This window comes from Pteropus medius, unplaced genomic scaffold, assembly GCF_902729225.1.
Source record: "Pteropus medius unplaced genomic scaffold, Ma_sr-lr_union100, whole genome shotgun sequence".
Classification (NCBI taxonomy): Eukaryota; Metazoa; Chordata; class Mammalia; order Chiroptera; family Pteropodidae; genus Pteropus; species Pteropus medius.
In genome coordinates, this window is record NW_024349797.1 from 5,263,421 (window position 1) to 5,290,727 (window position 27,307).

The following is a 27,307-nucleotide window of genomic DNA, read 5'->3' on the forward strand; positions in this document are numbered from 1 at the left end:
GTGGAAGGAGGAGAGGGGAGCGATGTCCTACTCCTGCCTTATGAAGCTGGTGTGTAACCAGGTCATGTTAACCGTATGATCCAGACTGTTGCTCCAGCCTGCTCACACAGAATATCAGGCATCCACAAGGTTCTCCCCCAAGACTTCTGGGAATCTCCCGGGGCTTTCCATAAATAAGTCTGGCACCACTTCTGCTGCCTTCTGCTGGGCACTGTCTCCATGGTGTGGTTCCTCGGGGGTGCCCTCCTGGGAGAGTGCTTCGGTTCTTATGCGGTACCCATGCAATGTCACTTGTCCTGTTGCCCTACAGAGTTTTTAGTGAAATAGCTATTTGGCCTTTCTTTGTAGCTCATTTCTCCATCAGATCTAAACAGGAGTTCCATGGTGTCTGGGCTGAGACCAGCCCGAGGGACACCTCCTCCCTGTTCTCATACTCACCACTGCCCCATCATGGGGACTTCTGGGGTAGCTCATTCTTCTTGGCTCAGAGCTCCTTCCCTCTCGGGCTTCTCAATCCCTCATGGAATCGGCTTCTGTCTTCCCAGTCAGTTTGCCAGACTTATGCAGACTTGCCCATGTCCAGTAGGGGACAGGCTCGGGCTCACTACAAGAGATGGGGTTCTGCTCGTGCAGTCAGAAAGATCTGGGTTCTAGTTCCAGCACTTGCCCTTCCTGGTGGCGTGACCTCGGGTAGCTCTCATCACCTCTCTGAGCCTCAGGGTCCTACCCTGCAAGCTGTCTTGTGGTAGGGAACTTTAGGAATGGCTGGATCCCATCTCCAGTGATGTCACCAAAGAAGCCACATCTCGCCATCTCTTGGTTCTGCTTTCCTCCAAGCTGACATCATTCCCCAGCAAGCGTGGTGGCAAAGATGACCAGCAGCTGCCCCAGGCTTACAAAGCTTTAAAGAATGTCATCTCAGAAGAAGAGAGACAACCTTCCTCCTTGTTGAATAGGGATGATAATTTCTGCTTTACTGATAATGCAGGGAAAGTGCCTTCCCATAGCTCCTGAAGTTTGCTCATTGAATATTTGTTTTTGCTGGACCCTGGTCTAGATCCTGAGGATTCAGTGATGAGCAGACAGACAGGCCTGTGTAACTTGCACTGTGGTTGAGGGAGACAGACAGTAAATAAGTGAATAAACAGCTGAATGGAATAATTGCAGGCTGTAGGTAGAGGGAGGAAACAGCTTGTGGTGGGGGTGCTATAGATCGGGGGCTCAGAGCAGAGCGTGCTGAGAAGTTGACATTTAAGCTGAGGTGTTTTAAGAGTTTGGTGTGGTCTGGAGTGTCGTGAGGTAGATGGTAGAATCAGAAGAATTTGGAGCACCAGGCAGGGAGAGCCTTACACAGGGCCCATAAGCCATGGGAAGAAGTTTGGGTTAATTCTCAGCACAAAGCAAAGCCTTTGGCAGGTTTTAAGCAGAAGGACATGCTCAGACTTGCTGTTTTAAGTATCTGTCTGGAGTGGGGCAAGATGAGCACTGGGGTGATTAGTTAGGAGGCTAGGGCAGGACTCCAGGTGCAGAGATGCTGGGGGCTCAGACTATGCTAATGGCCATGGAGGTGGAGAGAAGCAGATGAAACCAGTATGCGTTTTGGGCTTAAGACTGAGAGGCCTTTCTGTTGGCTTGGATGTAGAGAGGAGGGAAAGTTGCATCATAGCTTTTTGGGGTGAGTTACAGGATAGGGGGTGGTGTTACTTCCTGACATAGGGGAGACTTTGGGAGGACATGTTTGGGCTGGGGGTAGCAATAGTTCTCTTAAGTATTCAGATAGAGGTGTCATGGGCAGTTAAGCCTGGAGCTCAAAGAGATGTAAGCTTGAGCATCAGTTTGGGAGTCCTCAGCATATAGATGGTATTTAAAGCCACAGGGTTGGACAGGATCACATGACACACAGTAAATACTCAGCAAATGATATCTGTTTTTATTAACTAAGTTAGAACTTTATTTTCACATTCTTATTCATTCATAAAGACCCAGCATAAATGCTACCGTCTTAGTCTGCTTGGGTTAACATAACAGAATACCACCGACTAGGTATCTTATATAACAGAAATGTATTTTCTCACAGTTCTGGAAGCTGGAAGTCCAAGATCAAGTTATCAACAGGGTTAGTTTCTGGCGAGCCCTCTCTTCCTGGCTTGCAGATGGCTGCCTTCTCTCTTTGTCCTGACTTGGCCTTTCTTCTGTGTGTATGTGCTCCTGATATCTCTTCTTGTAAGGACATCAGTCCTATCAGATTAGGGCCCCACCCTTATGAATTCACTTAACTTTAATCATCTCCTTAAAGAGCCTGTCTCCAAATAGTCATGTTGGGTTTAGAATTTCAACATAGGGGTTTGAGGGGCGGGGCACAATTTAGTCCATCGGTCCAGCCCAGGAGGTCTTGCCTCCTACCTTTGCCAAAAGTGGTCCTTGAATATTCGTATCACTCATGGGCAAGCACCTTATACTCCCTCTCAGAGTTAATTATTTGCATACTTATATGAACTCTATAGTTGGTGAGTATCTGGAGGGCAGGGGTCCTGTCTTGTACATCTTTTTATAAGGTCCTTGCATTTCTGGGACCAGGACTAGTAGAGAGGCCTTTGTGTAGGTTCTGGAGACATGGACTCCATTTGCGCACTTGGTACAGAAACCCAGATAGAGAATAAACATAGCCACTCTAGGCCAGCTCAGCCTCTGAGATGTAAGAGCTCAGTTTTCTGAGTCCTAGTCATACTGAGAATTGGGGGAACCTCTAAGATTATATTAAGGAGATTTTCTCCCAACCCAAAGTGTCTTAAACAATTAAGAATTTGTTCTCTCCATAACAAGGAGCCTGAGGTGCGTGGGTCCGGGTTGGTTAATTGAGCAGATCGGCAGACTCAGAGCTCTGTGCTGACTCCTGTGCTCTCCTCTTGGCTTTCCTTTCAGGAGTCCAAGGTGAGAGTGGCAGTTCCAAGCTTTACATCTTTATTCCGTGGTGTCCAGAGGTGGGAGGAAGGGCAATTTTTTCTTCTTAAGAGCAAGAAAACCTTTTCCAGAGGTCCCCTAGCAGACACCTCCTTGTGTCTCATTGGCCAGACTTGTGTCACATGTCCATGCCTAAACCAGTCACTTGGCAGGGGCATTGACCTCAGAGCCAGCGTTGGCTGAGGCCTGTAAAGATGCCCCCACACCAAGGGCTTCACCTCCCTGAAGAGCACAGTTCCAAGAGGTCAAGTGAACAAAAATGGGGTTCTTTTAACAAAGGTTAGTGGGAGGTTGACTGTTGGATAGGCACCCAGTGGGGTCCACTGCAGACATCACCATCAGGATTATCCAAGCTTTATGGCTGTGCCGCTTTGAGAGATGCCCCCATGAGGTAGCCTGGGTGGGCGCAGGTGCTTTCTGTTTGGGCTCAGAGGGCTGTTCCAGGCTAGTCCCGACCTCCTGAGAGAGGGGGGTCTCTATGGTGAGCAGGGCCTTGATCAGGCCTTACCCCTCAAGCGGGGTGACCTGCAGCTGTGGTGGGAGGCTGCAGGGAGGCAGACAGCCTCTTGGTGTCTGGCTTCATGCTGAGATGTTCCAGTCTGATAGCTTCTGCCTGAGGGACATTTCAAGTTTCACAGCAACTCAGTTATCAGCGAAGCACATGTGTTCCTGAAAGGGCAGAGAGTTCTGCTAATGCTGCAGAAGCGGCCAGGCGGCGAAGCCTTTGGCAGCCCTGCTGGATCCCTCATGACTTCGGTTGGCACCAAGCACCCCTGCATGCCTTATCTCTGCTGGCCCTCTTGGTACTGCTGGGAGGTGGGCACAGAGGGTATTAGCATTCCCAGTTTTTAGCTGAGGACACTGGCTCGGGAAAGATGAAAGGACTTGCCCAGGCTCACATAGTCCACTGTGCGGTGAGCAGTATAGCCTGTGGTGAGGGTGTGGGCTTGGGAGCTGGACGGCCTGAGTTTTAATCCCGACTCACTCACTAGCTGTGCACCTTGGGCAAGTTAATTTCTCAGCGCCTCAATTTCCTCCTCTCAAATGGGCGTAATACGCTTGCCTGATCAGGTTGTTGTGAGAATTAAATAACTTAATACTCACAAGCAAGCATTTTCGTAATGCCTCGCTCATGTGGTGAATGCCCAGTATGTGTTGGCTGTTGTCATTGTCATTGTCATCACTATTGTTTTTCTGGAGACTGAGAAGAGATCAGAGCCTCACTGGGGGCTGTTATCTGCCCAGAGCCACGCAGAGCCCAGGGATGGGGAAGTGTATGGGAAGCCAGACCCCAGAATTATACACCAGGATGGGTCCTGCTCTAGGGCATCAGGACTGTGGGCCCTGGATGGGCTGAGACTGGCTCCAGCATGGAGGAGAGTGAGAGGAAGTGGCTTCTAGGGCCTCTGGTAGGGAGTCAGGTAGGGTATGGGCAGGACTTTGGAGCTGGGTTGTGGTTGGGAACTCAGACCTGTGAACTGCACCAGCCTGGGCTTGGCTGAGGAGATGGGGGATATGACTTAGCTGCTATCAGCTTTCAGGGCTCCTTCAAGCCTGGCCTCAAACCGGTGGCCAGTGAAGAAGCCTTGGAGAATAATGCAGAGTTGGACCTCTGGGCTGAGAGGCTAGCAAACTGTAGCCTCATCAAATGGTTGTTGGGGTGTTAGATTTCCTGTTCCAGTCAGTATGGGTTTGGGGACTTGGGGGATGGGTATTGGTGATCTTGGCCATGGGGAGCCAGAGACGGCGGAGGCAGCAGAAGTAGGCCTGAGCCCTGTGGATGTGCTGCTGTTGTGCTTGGGCAGGTGTTGGGGTGAGAAGTCCCATCTAGGTTTGTTGGGCTACAAAGCTTCTTGTGCTAAGCTTCCCTTTGGGGAAGGTTCCCAGTGGAAGGTCCTAAGCCAGCGGTGCTGGAACTCCCTCCTGGAGCTTACTTGCAGCCCCTAAGGTCACCAGCTGCTCAGACACCGGCCACCCATCTTCTCATCCCAACTGTTTTCGTCTCCCTGTTGCATCCTCAGGACTCAGAGATCCGCAACAACGCGGCTAACTACCTCCCCCAGATCAGCCAGCTCCTCAACCACGTGCCACGCCAGATGCTGCTCATCTTCAAGACCAACGACCTCCTGCGTGGCATTGAGGCTGCCCTGGGCACGCGCGCCAGCTCCAGCTCCTTCCTCAACATGTCACGTTGCTGCATCCGAGCGCTGGCCGAGTGAGTGTGGGCTCCCGCCCTTCCTCCTCTTTACCTCCCTCGCCGGCCTCAGGGGTCTGCACGCCTCCACATTCTCCTACTGGTCCCTAGGGCCCTGCCTGAGGTCCCAAGCCCCAGGTCTCCCTGGAAGGAAGTTAGGGGCAGGAACAGCTCCAGCCAACTGGCCGATGCCTCAGGGCAGTGTTGTGGGTGGTCTGAGAGCCACTTGCATTGTTAAGATGGTGGATTCTAGGACCTCACCCTCCCGGTCCAGCTTTCCAGGTGATCCTTACCCTCAGTAAAGTGACATTGTTTTCTGAAAGTCTCAGTCCCATCCAAGTGTCCCCTGGGCTTGGGATTAGGACGCCCTGATGCACTTCTTACTTCTCTCTGGTCCTGAGACCTGTCTCCCCAGGATTGGCCAAGCAGTGAGGCCAGCGTTTTCAGGAAAGTGTCTCAGGTATGGCCGGGACCTGGGAAAGTGTTGCCAGCAGATTCTAGGCACTCTCAGGATCTCAGGTCTCCTAAGATGCCTCATCACCCTTAGGGAAGGGTGCTTCCTCAGTGAGGTAGTGATAGAGAAATGAAGGTTCTAGGCCCTTCTACCTCAGGGCGGCAAATGCATGGAAAGCCTATGCTGTGGCTGAATGTTCTCACCCAAGAGGGGAGGCCTAGGCTGTGGTCCACATCCAGCCCATCCACCCAGGCCGGGAATGGGTCATTCTGTCCAACTATCTGGTGAAGGGAGAGTTGACCACATATATCACCTGCTATCAAACATCAAATTATATTAGAGCAAAATAGACTGCACAGGGAAAGGGCTGAACATGATTTATTATTTCTCTGAGGGTTCAGAGAATGAAGTCTTGAATAGGTCATCATCATAAACACCAATTTTCATCATGTCCTTTTGTTGGTACAGAGGGATTGAGCTGGGCTGCATCCACAATAGCCTCAGCGTCCTAGGATCACCTGAGCAGGTTTCCAGGTGACTCTTACCTTGGGAAAGTTTGGGAAAGCTTTTATATTTGAGTCTGGGGGATTCTGGTTTGATAAATAGTAACTCTACTTTTGGGAAAATAGAAGCATTGGAATGTCGTCCTCAGTGGGCCCACCAGGTCTTTGATGCCCTGTGAAACAACTGCTCTGGCTTACCCTATTTATCTGGAAAACTCCTTGGAGTAGTTGAGTTCCTCTGGTTCCTGATTGGGCGGTGGTATGATCACAGAACCAGGAGTCATCCCTGGGGCGGGGAGCTGGCGAGTTGGCAGAGCTTTCATCTTCCATTTTCCTAAATGATCCCGTGTGTTTCTTGCCTGTTTATCTTTTGTTCTTCCCTTTCTTCTTGCCTCTCCTGCAGGCACAAGAAGAAGAATGCCTGTTCGTCCTTCAGAAGGACCCAGATCTCTTTCAGTGAGGCCTTCAGCTTATGGCAGATCGACCTTCATGAACTCATTCTGCGTATGAAGGGGTTAAGGCTGGCCAGCTGGGTCTTGGCCCTGCTTTGCTGGCTGTTGCCTGCTCCACGCTGAGTGGACTTGCTGTCCCCTGCCCATTTTCTGTGTGACTCTATGGCAGGCAAGGGTTTTTTTTCACTCACTCTTTAGTCATGTCTCCACATTGTGGCCTGGAGCCCCCCAGTCGCTGTCCATGGTCCCATTATACTCCTCCTCTAGAATTCCTCTCCCACATGGTAGCCCTTGTCTCGGGACCTCATACTGAGCCATGCGACATGTTTTTCTGCTTATCCAGGGAGATGGCACACAGTCTGCTTCCCCACTCCCAACGTGTGCCACTGGGTTGGGTGTCCCCCACCGCTTCCGTTAGCCCTTCCTTTGTCAGGATGGACCATGAATCGCACCGAGGGCACATCTAACTTGTAGGAGGCTTGATTTTGTTGGAGAGGAGTGTGGTCTCTGAGCTCGCTGGAGAGCAGGTGCCCTTACCTTGTGCTGTCGTCGGTCCCCGGAGGTGTCGCACCTTAGTGAGTGGCTCGGCCTCCGAGGCAGGCTGTGTTGCAGCCATGAGTTCACTGCTATCATGGGGACCCCTTTGGTATTTGATGTGCTGTGTTTCAATAAAAACTTTTTCAGGGTTGCAGGGCAGGGCTTGGCTGGTGGGATTTTTATTCAAGTTTGGGTGCGAATCTACTTTGGCCATTAGGCGGGAGTGGACCTGGATGCCACATGCCATCGTGGTCTGCTCGGCTTCTTGCTCCTGTATTCCTCCAGCCTGCCACTGTGGGGCTACTTCCTGCTTCTTGTAGGTTTCTCTCACCTTCCAAGACTGACACCGTGGTCGAAGTTGTTCAGAAGCCCAAGACCAGGAACTCAGAGACTCAGCTGAAACCTCAGACTTTGGTTCCCCTGGTTTCTCACCTCATTCCTTGTGACCTGGTACCTGCCTTGTTCTACTAATTGTTTCCTGACTTAGCCCTTTGTTTTTATCATTCGGCGCCCACAGTCCTGTAGCCTGGGGTCCAAACTTCACTCACCGTGGCTAGGGTTCCATTCTGAAACCTCCTTGTCACCTGTCTGGACTCTATGCTTCACCTGTTGCCTGCTGCCAGCCTGCTTCCCCCAGCTCGATCCCCTGCTCCTGTTTCTGGGACATCTCAAACTCCTGCTTTAGCTCCCGTGTTTGTGTGGTCTCCAGGTGCTACTGGGTTGGATGTCTCAACACTTCCTTTGTCAGGATGAACCATGGAACCCTTTGAGGGCGCATCGAGCTTGTGGGATGCTTGCGTTTGTTGGGGAGGTGCATGGTCTCTGAGCTGGCTGGAGAGCAGGTTCCTTCTTGCCATGTTACTCCCCAGAGGTGTCGCACCCCGGATGTGGCAGGTCCTGGCTCTCATTGAGCACCCTTGCTCACAGACAGTAATTGTATTCGGGTCTCTCTGCTCTTACTTCACCCAACTCATGTGGCAGAAAGCCCCTGAATTCGAGTCTCTTTTTCTATTCTTTTTATTCATAATACAGCAAACAGATTTTCTACTGACCGGAGACGATTCACAATCTCTTTATTTCCTGAAAAAATTAATTGTTCTTAGTGACCAGTTGGATATACCTAGGGACCTGAGAGAATAATTTGCAAGATCTATTATTAATCATGAGGACGCATGCTGCATATTATATTTTTATGGTGTCTTTTATAGCCACTGAAGTAAATATAAATGTCCTTTTTGTTCAGAGTAATGGTTACTTGCTTTTCACTTTTGGTTTAATGGTTGGCTTCCTGCTGGCCTGTGATGTAAAACATCAGCATGTTGCCAGTGGGCCTAGTACCCAAGCAACACCCAAATCCAGGAAGAGTACAAAGGCTGGAAGAGTTTGGGGTACAGGGCAGTGAAAATAGGAAGAGAATAGGCCGATGATTATTGAGTGCCCGACACGTGTAAGAGAATATGCTCGGCTCTTTGTAGCTAAGTTACATCATTGAATTATCCATCCCATCAGCTCCATGAGGGAAAGGGGACATTAGCCTCATCATAAAGAGATGGGAACTGAGGTTCAGAGAGTTTTCGAAATTTGCCTGACGTCACACAGCTGCTGAGTGATAGAGAGGGACCATACTTTCTTTCTTATTCCACAGTACCATAGATATGGATCACACTTGTTCTTGGGCCTTCATATGTGCCTGAATTGGGTCTTAAACACCCTGATTTCAGAGGAAATTGGATTTTCAGTGGAGTTGGGTAAGTGAATAGGTAAAGGAGACGAAAAGTCCTGGAAAATGCAGACTGAGTTCAGCATGTACCCAGGGCCTGCGGTGGGTGGACCTGGGCTACTATGCTCTGTGACGCAGTTCTGACATTGACCACCTGGCCTTAGTGCACACTCCACAGGCTTACGGGCACAGTTCCCCACAAGACTGCCCTAACTTCAGACACTAGCTGCAAGTTCGGGGGTCCCCAGGCCACCTGCAGTTCTGACTAACTGACAGGAAATTTGGGGGCTCCCCCAACCCCCTCAGATTCAATAATTTGCTAGAATGACTCAGAACTTAGGAAATTACTATATTTGTGATTATAATTGAATTATAAAGGTTACAAATCAGGACCAGCCAAATGAAGAGATGCATACGGCGAGGTCTAGGAGGGTCCCGAATGCAGAGCTTCCGTGTCCTCTCCCGTGGAATCACAAAGTGTCTCCCTCTTAGCCTATCAGTGAGTTCACTGAGCTTCAGTGTTCAGAGTTTTTGTCAGGGTTTCATTACACAGGCAGGATTGACTAAATCACTGATCACATGATTGAACTTAATCTGCTTTCCCTCTCCCCTCCCCTCCCCAGACAGATGGAACTGGTATTTCCCCATCCTAAACCATCTAGTACAAACTCAGGTGTGATCCAAGGGGCACACCATGAATATCAGAGATCCTCCTGTCACTGAAAAATTTCAAGGAGTTAGAGGTTCTCTCCCAGGAACCAGAGGCAAAGACCAGGCAAAATCTTTATCACATAACAATCACTCTGGTGTCTTCTTGTCCTTTGCACTTGGCCTGAGGTGCATCTTTATTGACTGACTGCTGGCCTGTGTGCCTTCTGCTTAGCCTGGGTGGAGCCATCTTTGGAGCCCAGAGCTGTAGGAGGAGAGCTCTCCTAGTGTCTATTCTGCAGTTCAGAGAGAGCTTGCATGAGTTTCCATGTGGGACCTTCACCCTGCTCCCTTCTCTGTCCTGTGGAGCTTGCCATGAACTGATTTGGGTTTGGTGCTTTGCAATAAAATCCTGTGACTTTTTTTCCTCCCAGCAGTGACAATGTGTCAGGAAGACACCACCAGCTTACTTTGAAGAGTGTTTTCTCTTTTAACACTTGGATACTCGGTGAATTTAGGTGTTGGCTTCTTTGATTTGGGCAACATGGCTGTTTTTCCTCCCTTTTCTCAGGTGGAGGAGAGAGGAATTCCAACTCTGTGGCCCATTTGATAGAGAGCCCCTCAGATATGTGCCCAGCTTAGAGTAAGTGCAGATGCCCTGGCTTTTAGTTAAGTGCTCAATAAACATGTCGATACTTAGAATCTCAGAATACTTTACTTTCATGGATGTTGAAATCGGTGTATTAAAAAAGCTATATATGTCACTCATCCTCTACAAGAGGTGCTGCCTTGTTTGATTATTAATTTCCTCAAGCTCCAAGCCCACTCTCAGGATCAGAGATGGCCACTTTTAGCATTACAGGCTGCCCAGGCCCCTCCTGCCACAGCTGCAGGGCTCTGAGAATGTGAACATCCAATGACATCTCAGAAAACAAAAGTGGCTCCGGGAGGCACCTAAGCAAATCCTCAGGGGTGGGACTTGTTGAGAGGCATAGAATTACTCTCAGTGGAAGCCAGTGTGAGAGGAGTTCCATGGAGCCATGCGGAATGATACTTGGGGCTTAAGTGGTCTCAAGCTATGGCCCTAAGGAGCTAGGGTCTCCGTTGGGAACTGATGATTGGGTGATTCTAAACAGATAGGAGAACAAAACCAGAAAGTGGTGTGTTTCTTGCAGCCTGGCCTGTGGGAGTGGCGAAGTCTGTTCGGCTGGACCAGGAGGGTCTATATTTAACAGGAGGACTTGAATGCCAGGCTCCCTGGTGCCACTGCTACAGATAGCTGGCCGAAGGGGAACTAACTGCAGGAGGCTTGGTCCCCTAAGCCTTAGTCTGGAAACATTTTGGTAAAAGCTCTCACCTTCTTTCCTTCCTCTTCCCTCCCTCCTTCTTGTGAAGCTACATAGACTGGCTTGGTTTTCTCTCTTTTTCCAAAGGAAGTATGAGATCGGCCCTCAGCAGAGTAAATATTAAAACTTGGGCTGTAGCAGCAATGTCCATTTTCCTGTGGTGAGTGCCTTTTGGATTGGTTTTGCTGGAGGCTGCCTCAGCCCCTGCCAACAGCTAGCTTCCCTCCTTAGCCAGGTCGCTGTGCCCCTGGATAGCACAGCCCAGGGCAGAAAGTGCTCTTTCTGCTCAGTTCTGCTTTGGACCTAATAGTTGCATAGTTCCTCTGATGTTCCTTCTTCTTTTGCTCTCTCTTGGGTGTGAGAGGAGTGCCAGGCCGGTGAAGTGATGGCTATTAAGCTGTCTACTGCCACCATTCCAGCTCTCATTTCCTTGCCTCTCCCCGCAGTTTCATCCTAGAGCAGCGCTTCCTAAACTTTCATGTATAAAGGAATAACCTGAGCTCTTGTTCAAGTACAGATTCTGACTCAGTGGGTCAAGGTAGGGCTGAGATTCTGCATTTCCCAGGGGATGTCGATGCTGCTGGTTCGTGGACCACACTTTGAGTTGCAAGGATCTAGATCACCGGTTCTGAAGGCATGATACTGAGACTGGCAGCATCAGTGTAACCTGGGAGCTTGTTAGAGATGCAGATTCTCAGACCCCACTCTAGACCTGCTGAATCAGAAACTCTGGAGCGGGCGCCCCAATCTGATTTAATAAGCCCGTCAGGGGATACTGATGCACACGCTGGTCTGCAGTTCTTAACCCTCCCTGTACATCAGGATCACCAGGAGAGCTTCAAATGCCCAAGATTCTAATTTACAGTAGCCCCTCCCCCCTTATTTGTGGTTTCACTTTCTGAGGTCACCCACAGTCAACCATGGTCTGAAAATATCAAATGGAAAGTTCCAGAAATAGACAATTCATAAGTTTTACATTGTGTGCCATTCTGAGTAGCGTGATGAAACTTAGTGCCCTCCACTCTGCCCTGCCCACGACGTGAATCATGCCTTGTTCCAGCATATCCATGTTGTATCCACTACCTGCCCTTAGTCGCTTAGTAGCATTCTCTGTTGAGCAGGCCACATTTGCATAACTTTTATTACAACATGTTGTTGTAATTGTTCTATTTTACTGTTATTGTTATTAACCTCTTACTGTGCCTAATTTATAAATTAACTTTATCCTAGGTATGTATGTATAGGAGAAAACATGATATTTGTAGGGATTGGTGCTCTCTGCGGTTTTAGGCATCCACTGGGAGTCTTGGAATGTAAAGGGGAACTACTACTGTAATTGGTTTGAATGAGGGCCAGGAATTTTAAAAAATTGTTTTAGTTGATCCAATCAAGTATACCACATTACCCTCGGTCATCGTATCTCCTTAGTCTCCTTTGCTCTATGACAGTTCCTCAGACTCCCCTTGTTTTTCATGACACTGAAAGACCCTGACCTTGAAAGACCATGACCTTTGGAAGAATACTGGTCAGATACTTTATAGAATGTGTCTGAATTTTGATTTGTCTGATGTTTCCTTGTGATTAGACTGGGGTTATGGGTTTTGGGAAGTATAACCACAGAGGTGAAGTGTTCCTCATATCACATCATATTTGGAAAAACATGACACAGACATGACTTACTTTTTGTTTCTTCAAGCTTCCAGCAGGATTGGGATCCTTGCTTTTGGCTCACATACCTTTAAGTTGTCTTTTGGAGAAGGAAGAAATGTAGTTTATGAACTCTTCCATATGTGAGCTTAGGCATAGCCTCTTTGTCAAGTAGCCTGGCTATTCCCAAATTAAAAGGCTCCCAGGAAACTACAAAATACAGAATAAAAATGGCAGTACAGTTTGGATGTTTACATTTACCACAGATAAACTTTTTAAGCACACACATCCAAGGTAATGAAAAATGGATGTAACATTAGAAGTGTAAACATCGAGCCTTGTCCCCCAAAAGATAGGCTTGGCACTAGGATTTCGTTTTCCAAGGGTATTTGCAATTCTAAAAATGGGAATCACTGATGGGGCAGGGGGTGGAAGAAGGTGCCTTTGGTCAGTCACTGCTGAGTGGTGGGCCTGGCGCCCTTTGCACTAACCTGACATGGCAGTCAGGCCCCACTGCCCAGAGCCGGCAGGTCAGTCTCACTGGGGTGGTGGTTGACTGTTTCCGGCCATGATCCCAGCCACAAATGATGGAGGTGGTTGCTGGCCTTTCTCTAGGTGGGTAATAATGGAGAGAGAGGGCCTGAGGGATGGAGTGCCGGCAGCACGGACTTGCCTCTCCAAGGCTCACACTGCATGGGACATGAAGTCCTTCCAGGCTGCCCAAGCTGGTGAACTGGGGACAGAGGTCAAGGGCTCTGGCTGTTTCCTGCCATCTTGAAGCTTCTAGGGCCATGTGTTGTTGGTGGCGGGGGGATTTCCTTCTCTGGCCCCTAGGGGTTCTTTTTGTGCCAAATATAAGCATATGCACAACCAAAGTATCTGCAAACACTGAGGCAGGCGGTATAGGGTAGTATTTAAGGGCCTGGGCTCTAGAGTTGGCCTGAGTTCAAATCCTGTTGCCCTCAGTATTCTGTGTGGTCTTGGGCAAGTGACCCAATCTCTCTGGGCCTCAGTTTCTCAATTTGAAAAGTGGGGATAAAAGTACCTACTTTGTAGGGTCATTGAAAGGATTAAGTTAGATAATATATTCAATCTACTTATAGAAGTGCTTGGAGAAGAGAAACCATGGTAAGTGCTCAATAAGTGTTTCATTTTTTAATTAGCCCTTGTGCTGACACTATTCCCAGCACCCTTAATTCTTGCCTGCCTTCTATTTGTGAGGCTGAAAAAGTGAGGTCTTGCTTTCCCAGCCTCCCTTGCTGCTAGAGGGTAGTATATGGCATGAGAGGTGAAGGGGAAGCTTATGGAGGACTTCCGGAAAGTTTTTCTTTGGAAATTGGTAAGGATATAGTTTGCTAATAAATATTGCGCCTTTCTCTCCCTTCTAGCAGGGGAGGCTGGTTCTGAATGTGTGGAGCTGTAGTAGCCATTTTGTGATCTTGAGGCAATGAGCACGACCCAATGTTTTATTTGGGCTCCTAGCATCCCTGCTGGTTGCTGGGCAGCCCCCATCCCAGGCATTTATGGGTGTCGGAAAGAGTGACACAAACATCAGTGGCTGTGAAATAAAGTTTATTACTCATGTAGTAACTAGCAAAAGGATTCCCCAGGGAGAAGGGCTTGGGTGTGGTCTGGAGCAAAATATGAATGAGATGTGAGTGGGGAGTGGTGTGTCTATTTTTTATTGTGGTCGAGGGTTGGGACCAAAATGATGGCTCCTGTATGGGAGCCAGGGTTTGGATGGCTTGAACTTCTCTACCAGCGCCAAGGGAGGGAGCATCCGAGCTTTCTTATGTATTTGTCCAGACTTGGGGCAAAAGGGAAAGGGGAGGGGTGGGGCTTGAAAGCTGTCAGTAATCAACATCAAAAATGGAGTCAGACTCTATCACGCATGAAATTCCAGCGAGCTGGAGATAGCTCACCAGACAAATGGAAGGAGCCTGAGAACGAGCCCCCTGCTGAGTGGCGAGTGTGGCCATGGGCTCTCTGCAGGAGTAGACATGAGAAAGATTTGTTGAAGAAGTGAATGTGAATGGGATGCTTTTGGGGCATGGGGAGGCTTTCTTCTGAGTGTTCTTTAATCAAATGCTCCCTACACCCATGGCTCAGAGGTGGTAGTCCAGAGCCCATGTCAGTCACAGTGCTCTTGACCACTGAGTGGCTTAAAAAAGACAAATTTGTTATTTTTCGCTTCTGGAGATCCGAAGTGCAAAAATCAAGGTATCAGCCAGGCTGCATTTCTTCTGGAAGCTCTAGAGGCGAATCCATTTCCTCACCCTCTCTAGGTTCTAGCGGCTGCCTGCATCCCTTGGCTCACGTCTGCATCACTCCAACCTCTGCTTCCTTTGTCACATCTCCTCTCACTCTGACTTTCCCGCCTGCCTATTATAAGCACCTCGTGATTACTCTGGGCTCACCTGGATAATCTAGGAAAATCTCTCCATATAAAGAGCCTTAACTTAATCACTCCTGCAAAGTCCTTTGACCATGTAAGAACATGCACAGGTTCCAGCAATTAGAAAGTGGACACCTTTGAGGGTAAGGGAGCATTATTCTATCTACCACACCACTGAATCCTGTGGTAGGCTTGGGAATGCTAAGGTAGGCTTTGTCCTGAGTAGGAGAATTAGTGCTCCATAAATAATAATAATAATAATAATAATAATAATAATAATAATACTGAGCACTGACTATGTGTTAGCCTCTTCATAAGGACTCAGTTTCTCTTAATATGTGACACCCTATGAAGCCTAGGGACACTGTTATTGCTCTTATACATTGAGTAAACTGAAGCTCAGAGGGCTTAGGTTGCTTGCCAGAGGCACACAGACAAGTGAATGGTGGAGGCAGGCTCTGAGCTGAGATGGTCTGCAGCCAGAGCTTGGACTCTCAACCTCTGACTCTTCACTTCTCTCTGCTGTAGTGGACTGCTTCCACGGAGCCTGCTAGAGGTGGGACCCTCCTTGCCTTCCCGTAGACTCCTTGGTCAGGAGCTGTGGGTTCCTGCAGTGGGCGCAGCTGGGCAGGGGCAGCCCCTGAGGTATCATCTCTTTGCAGAGGGTGAGCCTGTATGGCCCAGAGCTCACCTGGCCAGTGGGCCTCGGACACCAAGCCCCTTGGGAAGTTCTGGATGCTGGGGTACACCCCTTGCTGGGGAAATCTTTGCAAAGGAAGCTAACATTGGCAGAGACTATTTTCCCCATGGTTAAGTAGCAATATAGAAGAGGTTCTGCTTTTTTATTTCTTTCTGACCCTCACAAGTATCCGGGGAGAAGTGACAAGACTATGAGGGGATTTAGAAAAAAAATCGTAAACATTCAGGACATTTTAATGAGCTGATTTGAAATGAGATCTGACTAGTAGCAGTTCCTGTCTATAATCATCTGATGGCAGGATATGTCCAGAGTTGGCGCTGATCTTTTTCCTACCTTTGTCCTGGCCCAAGTTCTCTGAGTAGGGGCCACTGTCACCTACGCTGGGCCAGGCAACTGGAGGTCGGGCACATCGTCTTAGTTCTGCTGTCACTGGGCGCAGTGCTTTGGTTTCTGAGCCTCTGCTTCCCCTGTGGTGAATGAGGTGGTTGTCTAAGTTGCTGTTCCCAGAGGGCTGTGGTGAACATAAATGGATAATGCCAGTGAGAGTGACAGGCTAAGCAACACTAAAAACTAATACACACAACATAAAGTGGACAGTATTTATCCAGCATCCTTTGCAGCTTATCAGAACTCCCTTTTCCTGCAGAGACACCCATTCTTCTAAGTGGGCTGATCGCGGATCTCCCACAAACCTTGGAGGTGGACAGATGGCCACTTCTTTGGCCACAGAGATTGGTTCTGGTATGGGCTCATGACCCCAAGGACCTTCCTGCGACTTTCAGCTAGAGCTATGGAGAATGACTAACTTTCCACTTGCTGCTAAGCTCCAGTGGCTGTCTTGCCTGCCTCATCTTTTGATGCATTTCTGCAGGCCAGATCCATCCTTAAATTTTTAATTACATCAGTCAATAAATCTGCCTCTCCCTTTTTGGGTATGTTACTTCAAATTGGGTATCTATTAACCAAAAAAAGTCATTATCACTGCAGCTATCATCTTTAAGGGCCCGGGACCCATGTTTGGAGGATGTGGAGAGCTTGGAGGAAGTCTGGGGGAGAATAATAGAGATGTCTACAGTGATAGAGAATAAAGAGAAGCTTGTAGACTAGACACTCTCCGGAGAGCTGTACAAGAGCAAACACAGTTAAATTATAATAAGTTCTTATTGTTATTGCCGTTGTTGAGACAGAGTAAGGGCTACTGCCTGGCTACTTTATATGTCTTTTCTGGTTAAAACCAACACAAAGACCCATGCCATTCTGAATGGATGCCAGTTGTATGGATATGCTTTTTATAATAGCCATTCCTGTTTTCTAATGCCCAAGGGTTCTTAGAAACTGGCTATTTGGCTGAAATAGGCTTAATTTCTCTTATTGATTCTGCTAGTTGCTGTGCACTCAGGTCACTTCCAGAGAGCTGACAGGAGCTCGTTCTTTAATCATAGTATTAGTTTGACAGAGACGTCCCTGGGAGCATTTAAGATGAAGGCAGTCTCACATGAGTGTTTGCTATTGGCCTGAGAGCTGGCTGGCCAGTCCACAGACCCATGTTTAAGCAGGGACAAGTTGAGGAACTGGACTGTGTGTGTGGAAGCTTCTCTCTCCCTTAATTTCACACGTCTGGTTATGTGAGATGAGAGCTCACGTGAGGGTTGTCACCTCTCTCTCCCTGTCTGGGCTGTGAGGTTCCGAAACAGGCTGACCTTGATGTGTTACAGATGCCGGGCTCACCCATCTGCATCGTCTGCTCTTGTTGTTTACTCTGCCTTTCTCTGCTTTTCCTGCTTTTCCTAATATTCGTGCTCTGCCTTGGCCATTCGTGACAGCACTCAAGTCTTTGTCGGGACCATCCCAAGACCACTCTGCCCTTGTCAGTCTGCCCCCTCCTCCCAGTTCTCCTGACACTTCTTTCTACTCCCACTGTCCACACTCGACTGTCCACCTGCCCTGTGCCATCCTCAGAGGGCGAAGAACACTTCTTTGTATGTTCTTCAATACCAGAACAGTGAAGACCATAGTCGGCCTTTCATCTGTCATTGTGTGGCCACTTACACATGTAGCATGCTTTCTTTCAATGCCCGTTTACTGGGAAGTGGAGTGAAGAGACAAGATGAATTGGACGTGATGCCTGTAAGGAACTGTGACTAAAGGAGTTAGCTTTGGGTAAGGAGGGAGGCTATAGCTGGTGGAGGTAGCGGTGAGCCAGGAGTCTGTGGTCTGGGTGGAGAGAAAGGGATTTAAACAACTCTTGGGTACCAGTGATGCCAGTTAGTTACTCCACATGGAAGCGAGATTTGATGAGACCATCTCTATGTTTTTCTTATGGGCCAGGATTTTCCCAAATTTCTTTTTGACCAAGGAGCCTGCATTCACTGTCTCAGTGGATGGTTGCCAGCCATTACCCAGGTCCAAAATCCAGGAGTCAGGTTTTATCCCTCCTTGATCTTCAGAGCAACCCTCGCAGACTCTACCTCCTCGTATGTCTTGTATTCACCAACTTTCCTTTACTTCTCTACCACCACCGTCCTGACTCAAATCTTGTCTCCTCACTGTTTTCCTTGCCTCCAATCCTGTCCCACCAAACTGGCTCTTGTTCAGTTCACCTAAAGCTAACTTGCCTACAATCATATTGCCAAAAAGCCTTTTGCCTAAGGATCAATTCCCTCAAAGACCAGTTTATCTCAAATTAAGTATTCTCGAAAGTTTTCAGATCCATTTGACCTTATTATTTCTTGCCTTTTACTCATTTTAAAGATTTTTTAAACCAAATCATGTAAGAATATTTGACTTAATTTTGTATTTCTAATAAGTAATTATTAAACAGGCAGCACGTTTTGAATGACTATTTTTTATTCCTATAGATGTCTTTTTTCTAAGTACTCTACTTTCATTAAATTTAAAGATATCCAATATTTAGCCATTTTTCTTCTAAAGACATTTTTCTCAAAGCTGTCCTAGCAAGAAATATTCAAAGCCCTAATTACAATCAATTGTTATGCACTGTGTCATCTTGATCCCTTAACTAAAGGCATATAAATTTCAGATAGAAAATGGTATGCATTAATGTTGAGTTTCGTGTGATGTATATTATTTCATGAATCAGGGACCTTGAAAAAATGATTAGATCTTGATGGGTTTGTTGATAAGTGATATATAACGTATACTCAACTCACGCATACTGAGTAAGACTCTGAGATGATGTCCTAGTACTGCTACTTGTAGCAAAGTAATTTATCTCATGATTGAACTGTGCCACCCATTAAGAAGGAGACATTTGCCTCAAATTTTTTAAACCAGGAAACTAATAGAATGAAATAGACTATCATTGGCAAAACTAATGAGCTTTCGACGTAGAAAGGCGGGTTGGATTTGTCTGGGGTTCTAAAACATATGGCAAAGACCCAGCATCAGGCTGCCACCGCCTACCGTGGCCAGTGCAAACTCTACAAATTGATCACTGCATTCTTTTGTGTTGAGCTGAGATATGGCTCCAGAATCCTTAACACAGCACACCAGTCAGCTACTACCGATTGAGCAGAGTTGGCATGTCATGCCCAATTGCTATTTTTGCTATCAAAATAGAATCCTTTCTTTACCTGGGATAGTTTCAGGGCTCTCATTAATGAACATAGGAGGACGAATAAGTCAACTTCTCCACAATAACAGAACATTCCTAGCTTTTTGGTGATGGGGAGGAGACATCTTGGGTTCACTTGGGCAGATTAATTTAAAGGCATTGCAATGTCATTCCCTAGCTTAGAGGACTTCACAGACACTGTATGGCCATGTTTTCTTTTGCAGGGCGTTTGAATTTCTGGGGTATGGGGCACCATCCTGAGTCTGTGTATTGGAACCAAAGGAGTTCTAGGTAAGAACTGGATCTCCTCCAATAGTGTTCAGTATGGGAAGCTGCAGCATGGAGCTAGGAGGGATCCTGGAATGGGAGTCCAGAGGTGTGTGGGTGCTGACCAGGTTGTCCCTTAAGACAAATCTTTTCCCACCTTCTGAGTTCTCACCTGCAAAGTAAGGAGATTGGGTTAAATCTCGGTGGTTCTCAGTGGAGTGCTGCTACCCCAGGCACTCCCTAAAAATGTGTGCAGACCTTTTGGTTATCAGGATTGCTACTGGCATCGAGTGGGTGGGGCCAGAGATTCTAGATTCTTTCTATGGGCAGCACAGCGTCACTCAACAAAGAATTTTCTTGTGACCTTTGTGACTTCCAAATGCCCCACAGGGTGGTGAAAATCTTTTTGTAAAGGACTGAATCTAACACCTAACTCTTTTACATGTAAATTAAAGCATTTTTTGCATAGTTTTAATACCTATTGAATTTTCCAGGAATGTATTACCATGACAGTTGAGGGATGATTTGTTTCTTAAGGAATTATTGTTCACCATTTTAGAAAAGCACATAACCAATGGCAATGCAGAGCCCGCATTTGAATGGCCCCAGTGTAACCGGCCTGTATCAGTGTGACTTTTAAGAATTAAATTATGTAGGATGATTATAGTGTCTATGGGTTTCATTTCAGGACAGTAAGGGGCAGTACAAAATATTGTAAAAGGGAATGTTAGATCTGATTGGGCTAAAACTCACTGGTCTAAATATTCCCCAAAGATTCTTTTTTTAGCTCTAACACCCTCTGATTCTGTGAGAGTAGAAAAGATATTTACATGGCATGAAGAATGGAAAACATTAGCAGTAGAAATGGATCAAGGCAAATCAATGTCCCCAAATTAAGCAGTGTCCACTGCTGAGAGTGTCCACTGCTGCGTAACCCTGGTATTGTAATGAAGTCTTTGATTTTGGACTCTGTGTCTAAATGGGATTCAGGGTCAGTTATCAGCAGCTGTGTGAATCTTTTGCTGTTGGCAGGAGATCCAACTCAACGTGTGCCTCCTGTATATGGAAGCTTTACTTGTGGCTCCTTCTTTCTGTAATCCTTCCTCTGGCCCCGTTTTCATGATGTAATTTTAGTAGAATTAAACTTGAACAGCCCCAAATTATATAATTAATTACATTCAGCTTCAATTACAATCGCTAATTGATCTAAGCCTGCTAGGACAACACTTTCATTATTTGGCACTCAATTATTGAGCGCCTACTTTGTGCTGGGAATAAAGTAGGAAATGGTCAATTTCTCCTAAGAAGGGAGGATGAGGGGGTGGTTAGTGTTTGTAGTTGTCAAGGATTTGGTCAGGGAAGTGGCAGGTAGGTGAGCCCCACTGACCTTCTAATTCACCTATGAATGATTGTATGCTAAAAGTCTCACATGGCCACACTCTGGGATCGGGCAGGCTGGTTTTGGCTCCAGATGTCACACATTGTATTCTAGGTCTCTCTGGGTTTCTCTTTCTTTGACTGTCAAATAACAATTAGTTTAGAAATTAATAGATAAATGAACACCTGCCGTGTAAGGTGCTCTTAATGACCTCACTGGTCTTCCCACTCCTCACCCTCTCCCAGGGCTCTTTCCTTGCTCTCCGTAATCAAGCCTTGCCACTCAAACCTGAATGCGCATTCTCGTTAAATGCAGAGTCTGATTCCACGGTCCGGTGGGGCCTGGGATTCTGCATTTCCAACAGGCCCCAGGTGTTGCTGATGCTGCCGAGTGGTCCACAGACCACACTTGGAGTAGCAAGGTGCTAGGAACGGTGGATTGCCCTTCTTTCAGGTGCTGTCACTCCTTGAGGGAGAAGCCAAAGCAAAGTTGTTAAACAACTAGCCTCAGGAGATTGTCCGGTCATGGTTCCCCTAGAGCAGGACGATTACTGTCAAATTGCACTGGCGTTACTTCCTCTCTGTCTTTCTGTGTTCTTTTATGGGGCAGGATATGTTTTCTTACATCTCTGGGTAGTGGCAGTATTAAGTAGCTCATCAAATGAGTTTGGATGTGGTGACCAAGGTGACATATCCCTGAGGTTGGTTAGGCATTTAGTGATTTATTCATGGACTACTCCCTGTCCACCTAGAAGGAGCTGAGTCCTGCAAAAGAGGAGAGACAAAGGTAAACAAAGATACTCCCTGGGGTGGGAAAGGTAGGCATGCAAACCAAGGCATGTTATTACAATGTGCACCTTGTGGAATAACCTGTCCCTGCTCTGTTCCAGGGACGCTAAAGGACCAGCTGGGTGACACCCGGTGTCAGGGTGATTGTACATCCACTTTACCAGGGATGTGGGCAGGCTGGTCCACATGGGAGCTTGAGTCAGAGGGCTCTCTGGTAACCAGCCTGCCCAAATGGAAAAGACCCCACTCCCAGAGTTCTTTACCTTGGTCTCCTTCCCCATTCGCCACCGTTTTTCTCCTTGTCCTCTGCCCCTCCACGGCTTCCAGTAACACAGTCTAGCTGCTGGCCAATCAAAAAGAAAAGAGGTGTTGGCAGTTGAGCTGTTTCTCTAAGAGGAAAGAGGAAGAGCTTTAGTTACATCTATTGTCAACCCAGTGGGTCTGGTAACAGCTCATCACGCTGAGAATCCTGGAGAGGTCCCTTCTCCTCACCTCCCCTTTCTGCTCATACTCTGCAGCACAAACAGAGCACTTTTCAGGGGATGTGTATCTCAGCTTCTGCTGCCCCTCTCTGCCCGGGCTCCCTATCACTGTGCTCCGGAGCCATGTTCTGACTCTCTCACAGTGGGGGCTGGGTCAGGAAGGCCACTGTGCCTCCCCACTTAAGACTTGAGCTCATTCAGCTCAGAGGAAGAGGTTTCACCATAACCATTTCTGCCCTCTCTCCTGAGTTCTGAGTATTTCCTTGGGGCCAGGCCATCCAGAGGGGCCATCTTGCCCTTGATGCTGTCCAGCCATGCAGGCATCCACTGGGCTGGACTGGTCTTCAGTCAGTTCGAGCTGCTGTTTACCTTTCCTGGAGACATTTTCCTTGTGAATCTCTAACACTATGTTTGCCTGGGGGATGGCCCCCCTTCTCTGCTTCTACCCCATTAGGGAGAGGAGCTCTGTCATGAGTTCTGTGTGTAGTAAACACAGGAATGCTGTTCCTGAACTATGCTGGGACATGGGGAAGCTCCGAGGTCATAAACCTAGAGACCACTTCCTTTCTGGGCACTTGCCTCCAGTCCAGAGGCAGCTCTGGGAAATGGTCACAGGTGTCCTTTGACATCACACCCCCGGGACTCCTGAGATTTATGTGGGCCCAGGGAAGAGGGTGTAGGGTTCTTTCTCTGGGACCCAGTGATGTCTCAGCTTTCATAAGTTTCCCCCGACTCTCTCCCCTCCTACCGGCCTGGACATTGTTTTTAGTTAGGATTAGGTTGGAGGAAGTGGTGGAGGGTGGAGGGAGAGAAGGGAATCTTTCTCTTATTCCTAATGTTTCCTCCCAAATCCTTTGCTTGTTTTGAGTCTGTTCCTTTTCCCTAAGGAAGATCCAAATAGTTAGCTTTTTGAAATTAAAAGCCAATAAGTAGGTGCTCAGTAAATACTTATTGAATGAATGATAGTCCATGTTTTCAATGATAATAAATGATGGGGTCATATTTTAAATCATTTTCTCTCTCTCTCACTCTTCCTCTCTCCCTCTCCCCACTCCCTCGCTGGCTCGAGCAAGTGCTTACGTGTGCACACTCTCTCTCTCTCTCTCTCTCACACACACACACACACACACACACACTCAGGCATACCTCGTTTTTAAACAGAATTCAGCAAGGCTTTAAGCAGACATAGAATGTTTATTAGTTTTCTATTTCTCTGTAACAAATTACCACAAATTTAGTGACTTAAAATGGCAGACATTTCTGTGTATGCCATTTTAAGTCATTCACTCTGCATACACCCCTGGTGGGCCAGGAGTCTCGCAATGTGGCGGGGGCCTCCGCTCAGGGTCTCAGAAGGCTGCAATCAAGGCTGAACATCGTGAGCCTGGCTGTGTTCTTCTCTGAGGCTTGGGATTTTTTTTTTCCACGTTCATTCAGGTTGTTGGCAGAATTCAGCTCCTTGCGATTGGAGGACTAAGGTCCTCAGCTCTCAAAGGATGCCCCTCTCCACAGGCAGTTCACGACATGCCTGTTTGCTTTCAAGGCCAGCAGGAGAACATCTCTTTACCCTCAGCAAGGACCTCGTCCCACTTTTAAGGGCTCACTGGTTAAGCCAGGCCCACCTGGGATAATCTCCATTTTGGTGAACTCCAGATCAATGATGCTACAAAACCCTTCTACCTTTGCCTAGTAACACAGCGGAATCAGAGTGACATCCCATTATGCTCACACACATTTAAAGAGGGGAGATTTTACAAGATGTGTAACAGGGTTGTGTGTATGTGTGTGTGTGTCGGAGGGGGAGGTGGTGGGAATCTTGAGGGCCATCCCAGAATTCAGCCTGTCACAGAATGTGTTTTCCATGTGTCTATTTCAGCAGTAGTTTTTTTTTTTTTTTTACAAATAGAAACTATAAGATGTATTTCTATATCAGAGTTGATAGCAACTGAAAGAAGGCAGGCATCTTGTTGAGGGCAGTCCCTGACTACAGCATCATAAAGTTCATGACAATGATAGTTTCTGTATTCCAGGTGCTCTTCAGTACTTTAACATTTGTTATTTTATCTAATTATCACAATTACTTCATTTTACAGAGGAAGGCTGGAATACGAACCTTTGTGTTCTGACTGGAGCTACTCTCAGCACTCGTATATCCTGAATAGAATTTAGAAAAACGTGCACCAACAAACAAATGCATGATAAAGGATTTATAGTGACAATCGTGATGGTAAATTTTATGTCTATGCTTGATTTCTCCTCATTTTTCTCTCTCCCCGCCTCCTCCCTCAGTCTCTCTCTCTCCTGCTCTCTCCCATTTCCTCCCTCCCGCTCTCTGACATTAAATGCTTGGTTACTCAAGGCCGCAGTTATAGGATGTTAAGTAAACAGCACTCTACCCTCCTTTTTTTTTTCAAGATGAAAATGTAAGAGAACATCAGGGAAGGAGGCTTATTGGAGTCCTGGAGCAGCCAGCCCTCTGGTGTGACTGTATGGGCTCCTGGCCCTGCCCGCTCCCGGGGGTGCTGATCTGACCTCAAGTGGCTCTATATTCCCCCTGGCTTCCTGCTGAGCACCAGGAACTGCCCACTCTGGTGCCTGTCCCTGTCCAGAATACACCTCTGAGCAATGCTGACCCTGGACCCTCTCCCAGGCCCCTGCAGAAAGGGCTATGAGGAATGGGAGAGTCCAAGCTGGCTTACAGGCAGATATCGTTTCTGAGTCCTACTGCCAAGGGACTTTATATTAACACACATAGTGTTTGTATATTAAGCCAGTAGAAATATGTTTTTTGCTTCTCTAAATAAATATCAGGTCTCTTATTTTTTTCTAGAAACGTACAGCTCTGTCCTTTATTTCTTCTGGGTATACAGAAGACATGGGCAGCCCCTTTCCACTCAGAAACTCATCGTAGGCGGTATGGATAGAGATTACTACCCTCCTTCCGCCATAAGCACAGGAGTGGGAACACAACTCAGGCCTTGCCAATCAGATCATCTCATTCTTCTGGCCACAGACATTGGGTAAGAGATGTTTGCATGAGCTGTGCTGGGCCAATCAGAGTGCTCCCTGAAACTTTCCTCCTCCCAGTTTCTGGGGAGAGGAGCTCTCCCTCTAAGGCTAAGCTGGATTCTGTCTGATGGCAGCTATTCTTACCTCTAGGGAAAGCTTGTATGAGATATGGAAATATGGGCAGAACACTAGTGGTAGTAATTGAGCTCCTGGATCCCACTATGCCTGAAGCCTACCTACTATGACACTTTGGGGTTATATATACCAATAAATCCCACTCCTTTCTAAAGTTGGGATCAGCTGGGATTCTGTCACTTGTGACTTAAAAGTCCTTATATAACAACCAATACTCTGAAAAATTCTACTATTCTACATGTGCCAGGCACTGTGCTATGCACTTTAAATACATTATCTGATTTAATCTTTGTTTAAATCAGATAATCTAAGGAACTTGGTGATTACTTCTGTCTTACAAACTAGGAAAGGGAAGCTCAAATAGGTAAGTAAATTTCTCATGAGCATATAGCAAGTGTCACAGCAGAAACTCTGTGCTTTCTGCCCTGAACTCCTATAATACTTTCCATCATTGCTATTCATTGGTATTTGGGCTCATACTACCTGATAGCATTATTTCACTTCTCTATGGCCTTATATCTAACCAAACCATCTAAACTGTAAGATCCTTGATAGCAGGGATTGTGACCTCACTTTGTTTGATGACCCCACTGCTATCACCACTACACATGCCCATACCACTTAGCATTGGGTGAGGCACATCATAAGCCCTGATCAAACCCTTGCTGAACTTAGGACATACCCATGGCCCTTCACAAAAGGCCTGTCATAACCTGAATCATGGGAGAAGAGTTATGGGGCAGAGAATGCACCTGCTGAGCTAAATGTGCTCTTTACAATGTTATAACCAATTCTTCCCAGGAGATAACCCCAATGAGTCTCCATCATTCATCCATCCATCCATCCATCCATCCATCCATCCATCCATCCATCCATCCATCCATTCAATATCCAGCCATTCTTATATTCAACAAACATTTTCTGAACATTTATCATATACCAAACATATTGTAAGACGCAGGATACTAAGTGAACAAGACATGGCTCCTGCCCTCAAGGATCTTATTTATAATTGTTCTTTAATTACCCTAAAGCAAATTCCCAAAGGTTGGCAAGTTGATAGAGTTGTTGAACACCTCTCTAGATGGTTCATCACTAGAGCTAAGCCTTGTCCACGAAGGGAACATCAGCCCCCATACTGGTCTTTATTAGTCATCTTGACCTCACTTCAACCTACAGGGCTGCCACAATGCACAACTCCAGGGGCACCATTCATATAAGCAAATGACATTGTTGGAAGTCGAGCAGTGAATAGTCTGTATAGCTGTATGCGGCAGCCTTGATAACCTAAACAGGACCCATTAATGGTACCCTTCCCCATTCATGGTCACATTTGTGGAGCTCTTTATAGTTTACAGGGAGTTTCACCTACATTTTGTCAGTTGAACTGAGAAATTCTATTTTGGTTCCCGTAATACAGTCTTTCCCCTCTGCCCTTTACCCCATGGAATTTCTCTGTTGGCTCCATGAACGCTCTGTAGGCCCCTCTCAGATGGTGACAGCTCAGCCGAACTGGTGACAATTACCAAGCACCAAGTCACATTGTCAGCCCCAGGCTCTCTTCCACCCTACAGCACTTACCTGGAATCAGCAGAGGTGATGGTGCTGGTGATAACAAACGCACTCCTTGTTTGTCTTTTCAGCCCCGAAATCCTGTCAGTGAGGAGAAGTGATAATAACATGTTATTAAGTTCTTTCTGGGTAATGTAATTCAGGAGTCAGGAGGCAGTTTGGTCATTTATATCTTTGGAAAGCTTAGAATAATTTTCAGTGTCATTATCTCCCACTTTAAAGAGCTAGGCTCTAATATATAAATATATATCTGTCCAGGCCTGCGGGTATACATAGATACACATGCACTCTCAGATGTGGACATGTGAACATGTGTACAGGCGTATACACGTAAGTGCGGGATGCGGGCAGATGTGTAGAAATCAACACAAGCTTCAACTTATTTATAGATCTGTGTATATGTATACAGACTCCTCCTTTAGGATCATGGCTTCTACAATCCAGGTTTTCAGGAATTAAATTTTATTCCTGACATTTTCCCTGATGTGTTGTAGAGTCACCATTTTTGCTCATTATTATAATACCAAAAAGAAGAAGAACCCTGG

At 47.0% G+C, this 27,307-nt stretch overlaps 2 protein-coding genes across 5 annotated transcripts in view; both read left to right on the forward strand.

The window, feature by feature from the left end:
• Positions 1–12,352, forward strand: part of ADCK1 (aarF domain containing kinase 1) — a 104,375-nt gene extending 92,023 nt beyond the window's left edge. For all 4 annotated transcript variants that reach the window (XM_039883932.1, XM_039883935.1, XM_039883936.1 and 1 more), the window contains 2 exons: positions 4,983–5,176; positions 6,516–12,352. In XM_039883932.1, coding sequence (XP_039739866.1) covers positions 4,983–5,176; positions 6,516–6,687 — 366 coding nt within the window. In that variant the 3' untranslated portion in view covers positions 6,688–12,352. The remainder of the gene's footprint in view (positions 1–4,982; positions 5,177–6,515) is intronic.
• Positions 12,353–13,825: 1,473 nt separating this feature from the next.
• NRXN3 (neurexin 3) overlaps positions 13,826–27,307 on the forward strand; it is a 1,605,778-nt gene continuing 1,592,296 nt past the window's right edge. The window contains exons 1-3 of the mRNA XM_039883931.1: positions 13,826–19,422; positions 24,140–24,273; positions 24,877–25,066. The gene's annotated coding sequence lies outside the window, so the exon portion shown is untranslated. The remainder of the gene's footprint in view (positions 19,423–24,139; positions 24,274–24,876; positions 25,067–27,307) is intronic.